The 6363-nt window shown below is 36.4% G+C and overlaps 1 protein-coding gene across 1 annotated transcript; it reads left to right on the top strand.

Moving 5' to 3' along the window:
* Window positions 1-340: 340 nt before the first annotated feature.
* Window positions 341-4992, top strand: LOC143024411 (uncharacterized; the record flags this gene model as incomplete). Its single annotated transcript, XM_076183233.1, is given in 5 exon segments — window positions 341-779; window positions 1205-1644; window positions 4139-4288; window positions 4376-4471; window positions 4841-4992. Coding segments are annotated over 5 exon segments (915 nt in total), but the record flags the coding sequence as incomplete, so codon positions are not given.
* Window positions 4993-6363: the final 1371 nt, after the last annotated feature.

Here is a 6363-nt window from a genome sequence, read left to right on the forward strand (position 1 = left end):
TATATATATATAATCGAATAGCACATAAATGGAAAATAAGATAGGTATGTACTAAGGTTGATTTGGCTGAATGGCTAATAGTAAATCATAATATATGACACATCTTGAACGAACTCCTTGGAGTGCATAGACTATAGTTGTAATACTTTAGAGCAGTGCTCATGGGATCACATCCCTTTTCCTTTCATTGTCAAAACTTGAATTATTTTAGTGTTGGCTTGGGTTATATATATATATATATATATATATATATATATATATATATATATATATATATATATATATATATATATATATATATATATATATATATATATATAAACATCATTTGGTTTTTCTTTTGCCAAAATATTAGCTTTGCGGTAAAAATAAAACATCGTGCCGTAGTCACTGTACTGTAGAAATAGTAATTTTTGTTCTAGTGTATGCAAGGTTATATTAATTGATCATGCTTGCTAATGCGTTTATTGTGGTTTGAACGAGTTCCAAGTAACAATTTGATATGTACTCTTTGCCTCTGTCGCTCAACAAATGATACAACTAAAACCATTTGTTGGCTGGGGTCAATGTGAAAATATTCTTTTAACGTCAGATTATTTTGTTATTATTTGCATCCCTATGATGTAGTAAACATACGGTGGCACTAACCATACTCGGTAAGTTTGTCCTTTTGTAGCCAGATCGTCCTTTTTTAGACTTGTGATGTCCTCTTTTACATTTGAACATTTGGCAACCCGAGTTAACAACTGTCAGCTGTGGCAACATTATTTGGAGCTAAAGTACTGGAAGAGTTTAGAGATCATTTTACTCCGTTAAAACACATTCAAAATAAAAGGAAAAGTCAATTACAAGTGAAAGGTACCAGGATAGTTAAGTGTGAGCTGTGGAGACCAATAAGAAAAAAAGACCAAATATAAAGAGCTTAGAGATCATTTCACTCCGTTATAACACATTCAAAATAAGAGGAAAAGTTAATTACAAGTGAAAGGTACCAGAATAGATAAGTGTGAGCTGTGGAGACCAATAAGAAAATAAGACCAAATATAAAGCTTTGCAACCCCAGTTTCTGTACTGTCGTTTGTTTATATACAAGATCTTGTTATTGTTTTTTTACTTGAAAGTATTTCATTACTTTGTCAAATGTAAATTAAAAACAAGTGAGTACATTGATATCAAATTTACATTATATATGTTACAATTGCAGCTTTACCAATGTGAATTTACTTTGTAAGATGAGCAAGTGGAAAAACGAGTACAATAACGGAAGGCGGTATGTTAAGGAATGGGAAGAGAAGTTCGCATGGCTTACTTTAGTTGGCGATAAATGTTATTGTAAGTTGTGCAAATGTAGCCTGTCCAACATGAAAAAATCAGCCCTAGAACAACACGAAAAAGCAACAAAGCATATAAAAGCTGTGCAGTTAGGGTCTCCTTTAATTAGACCTGTGAACAGGCATTACGTAAAAGAATGGGAAGAGTGTTTCAATTGGCTAAAATTTGTTGACAATAGCTGCTACTGTCGGGTGTGTAATTGTACTCTGTCAAATATGAAAAAGTCAGCATTAGCACAGCATGAAAAATCAGTGAAACATAATAAAGCCGTGAACATGTTTTCTTCTCCAGTGAAGACTATAACCTTGAAAGGTATGGGTCTTGCAATAATGCCTTTTTCAGTAATCTATAAACGGGGAGGGGATTTCACACAGGAGTTTGGCAATAACCATAAAAAGTATTATAATTTGCCATCGTGCAGTTTAAGTTAGGCTGTACATTTGCGGAAGATTTTGATTTGATAAAAGTTTTTTGTAATTGGTGAGGTGAGTTGATCCAGAAAAAAATGATTAACATCCCTGCATAAACAATACAACTTGAGTGGGTGGATGTCTTCACCAAGAAATGCCTAGGTACAGCCAGACATCTAAGAGTAGTTGCTTCTGTCTTGGGCTGATATCTGTAAATGTTGAGGATGACAGATTATTTTCCAAATTAAAAATGTTTTTCTGAATTTGTTTGCAGAAGATAAGGGGGTGTAATGATATTTTCACTGTATACAAAATTAGCTGTATAGCACCTGAATAGTGAGGGGGAGAAATTTGTGTTTGTGGATGGGATCTCAGGACTGCAGTGCCTATCAAGAATGCACAAACCACATTATTTACAGTGCTGCCCTGGTGCAAAGTTCTCAGTGATGTACCCCTTCCCTCATCATCACATCCCATCTCTACCATCCCTACTATTGGCTTGGAAAAAAATGTTATTTAATGTCCCTATTACAAAAAAGAATAGGGAAAAATATTTCATATCCTGTTGATTCTAATGCAAAATTTGTATATTATGGTAAAATATTCAGGGCTCCTTTAACTTTTTTTATTGTAATTATTTTGTCAGCCTTGTGGGCGGCATGGCCAGACCAGAATTACTGCCCCAGGGCATATACCCCCTCCCCCCATGTGAGGGCCCTGAAGGGGTCAATGATGGATAGCTGCATGGAGTGGCCCTGCAAGATGGACAGTGGATCTGATTATTTTCAAAACCTGTCAACCCCCCCACCTCCATCAGGAGATGCCTTGAGCGACACACTTGGTCTCTGGACTGAGTCCAAGATCTCCCTTTATCAACTTCAATTGTATTTCTTACATTTTTTCACACATGGAGAGCAGACAACCATCAATGGTTCTCCTCTCCCAACCATTTTGAACTGATGATTTACAAACAGTACCACACTGATACAACACAGACAACAGACCAAATTTTTTACACAGAGATCTGTGGGAGGTTCTGAGGGTCATTGCCAACTACTATAGGATAGGGTTTTCCACCTAGCAAATTTCAAGGCAACAATTGATTGGTTGATTTACAGTTGAACACTCTACATTAGCTCACCACTAATTATGTGACCATCGAGCACAAATGTATATCTTGGAGGCTGGATACAACCCACAGAGGTGTAGCATCTAGTAGTCCATCAAATTTAATGGCATCAACAATAAAAGCCTTGTACGCACTCATGACCCTGGATGTATGGTATGTTGGATACATCATACTGTGGCTGGTAGACTCCAAAAAGACCAATAAATATTGGTACAATATTCAAATCCCTAAAGCGGCCCATACACGATCAATTATATTGCGCAATTTCATTGTCAATACTCTGAATTGACAATTAAATTGACCATGTATGGGCAATATATCGCCCATACACAGTCAATTTGACCGTGTATGGGCAATATATCGCCCATACACGGTCAATTTAAATTGTCAATTCAGAGTATTGACAATGAAATTGCGCAATATCATCGTGTATGGGCCGCTTTATGCATGACAGTTGTGGACAGTGGCCTGTCAGGCGGTGTGCCACATATGTTTTGACCAGTATTTGAGTTTCTTAAGAAGGTGAGAAAGTGTTAACACTGTGAGGCTATAACCAGTGAAATATGTGATTTAAACATTACAGGCTTGTATTATCTGTTTTTAGTAATAAGATGAATACATTTGTATCCACAAGTGATGTCTGTGGTTTAGAGGCATTGGGGAGGGTTAGGGGAAAAATTCAAGTATATTGTACTTTAAGCTCTATCAGATGTTCCCCCCATTTAGTACTGTACAATATATTGAGGGTCATTAGTAGTCACTTTTGTGTCCTCATATTTCACTCCAGCACACTGGCTACTTACAAAAGGCTCATCTGTCCCTTGCTCTGAAAAGGATGGCTGTCTCTACCCTGGATACACACATGATGATAAGAAATAATGTTATACTGCCCAACATTGACATAACACAGACAGAAGTATAGTATTTCTTTTTCATGTGATCTCCATTCTAAATTGGGGGGCTGTGTGTCTTAGATCTCCAAGAGACCCAAGACAGTAGATTGATTTATGAACCTATGGGTCAACACGGGGTCTTGAAGCAACAGATAAAAATTGAGGTACTTGTATATTCTATCTGTATACTAAGGGCTTCTTTCCCCTTACAAGGAAGGTAGCCAAGTCAAAGATATACACCCACTCCCAGCTTTAACCAATTATTATTCATGTCTATATAGAAGTGTATATGTTACTTCTGTATAGACATGAATCATTGGTTAAAGGTTTTTATTTGACAATTTATTTCATTCAACATTATTTCTCTAATACAGTTGATCCATCAGTGTGTGGAGAGGTAAATGATGTCACACATTTGGGCACACTTCTTGAGTCCTATCATGGGGCCATGCAACCAGCACACATTGGCTTCATCGGCTGTGGGAATATGGCTCAGGCTCTTCTCAGTGGCTTCATCAAAAATGGTAATTTTATGGTTTGAAATGGAGAGAATGAAGATGATTCTGTTGAGTACTGAAAATCAGTGAACTTACGTACATTTCCTTTGACAGGTTTGGTTGATCCCACCAAGGTGATAGTAAGTGCCCCATCTGATAAGAATTTGTCGAAAATTCGTAATCTTGGTATCACTACGACACATGACAATGGTAAGATGGATTTTTCCATGTAAAGTTGTTTTTATATATGGTATATTTTTATGTATAATAGGGATGACTTTTTCAGACTGGTATTTTATATATAATATATCAGTATCTCAAGGATTGGAACATGATTATGAAGAAAAATGTGAGACCTTCATTAGCTAAAATGTTCACTATTAGCCTCTAAAAAGCTTGACAGGTATTGTTAGAATGAATTGCTCATTTGAACTATACTAATAGTAGACTAGTGTGGTGTAAAATCCCTTGTTTTTACATAGGTATTGTGAAAGACAAAATAGTTTTTTATTTATTTATTATCAAGTTTATTTAATTTTGCTCATTTATCTTGTTTAATTGTCTATTTTTCTTTTTCAGATTTTGTGGTGGCATCGAGTGACCTTATCTTTCTGTCAGTTAAACCTGAAGTGTTTAAAAGTGTGATAAATGATCTGAAACCCATTGAAGGAGATCGTAATCCGTTGTTTGTGTCAACCATTGGTGGATTGACCATACATGACTTGGAAATGGTAAAGTTGTGTGCATAATTTTTTTTTTTTATACAGTTATTGAATCCATGGCATGGTTAGATAATTCTTTGTGTTGATTTTAGTACTTTTCTTTCTGTATAATTAGAATTTTTTTCATTGTACTTGTATAGTTATATGCCTTTACTAAATCCATATGTCTTTTTGGATCTGGAGAAGGCATATAATGGTTAACAGGAAGGCATTATGGGATGTATTTACCTAATTGTAGTTTACAGGAAAGGAGCAATGTTCATTGGGTCCTGTCTCCTATTCTCTAATTTTCTAACATATCTAGACTCAAATTCATGTATGGTTCCAACTTAATTTATATCTTTGATTTCCAATTATCATATTTAGATTTGAACTATATTTGAGCTTGGGCTATATCACTTTCTAAGCTATTCTACATATTTATACATCTATATGGAAAACTGTATTTCTTCACATCCTTTCGAGATATGGTCTTTCCTAATTTACTTCCATGACTTCTTAAAGCTCTCCCATCTATAATCAGGAGATCTTCTATCAGTGCAATCTATCCCCTTTAGTGACCTGAACACTAATCATGTCACCTTTTTCTCTTCGATCTTTCAAAGTTGGCAGACCCAGTACCTTTAGTCTTTCCTTATATGGTTTATCTGCCAGGGTGGGGACCAGCTTGGTTGCTGACCTTTGTATTCTCTCAATCTCTCATTCTTCATTCTGTGTGGGGACCATACTACTGACACAAGGTGAAGGATATAGGCAAGATTGTGTTGGAAATATACGGAATAGGGACAAATTTGGTGAGGGCATTCAAAAGGTTTTACATAGAGTTTGTGTTATGGTAGAAAATGGAGAGAGTGAATGCTTTGAGGTAAAGGTGGGACTGCATCACAGTTGTATAATGTCAGTATGATAGTTCAATGTGTACATAAATGGGATGGTACAGGAGGTAAGTGTGAGGGTGATGGGAAGGGGTTTAAAGATGGTATGAGAGAATGAAGAGAAGTGGGAGGTGAGCCAGATGTTGTTTCTATGTTTGCAGACAACATTGCAGTTGAGGTTGCATCAGAGGAGGTTCTATGGCAGTTAGTGGTGGAGTTAAGAGGGTATGTGAGAGGAGAACCCTGAAAGTAAACGTAATGTGATGAAATGTACAAGGGGAGAGGATGACAATGGGTTGGAAGAAGTGAGTGAGTGAATTATTTAGGATCATATGTAATAGGGAATGGAGGAATAGGGGTGGAGGTAAATTATAGATTATGGGAAATGAGTAGTGGGGTGAACCAGGTTTGGCTTTTGGGTTCTGCTGTGGAGGTGTGTCTGGCTGCATTACTTCTGATCCATGCAATGGATAGGGGACAGGGATGGCCCTTCATCCACAAGGAA

This window comes from Oratosquilla oratoria, chromosome 1, assembly GCF_046742065.1.
Source record: "Oratosquilla oratoria isolate Oo_2021 chromosome 1, ASM4674206v1, whole genome shotgun sequence".
Taxonomy (NCBI): domain Eukaryota; kingdom Metazoa; phylum Arthropoda; class Malacostraca; order Stomatopoda; family Squillidae; genus Oratosquilla; species Oratosquilla oratoria.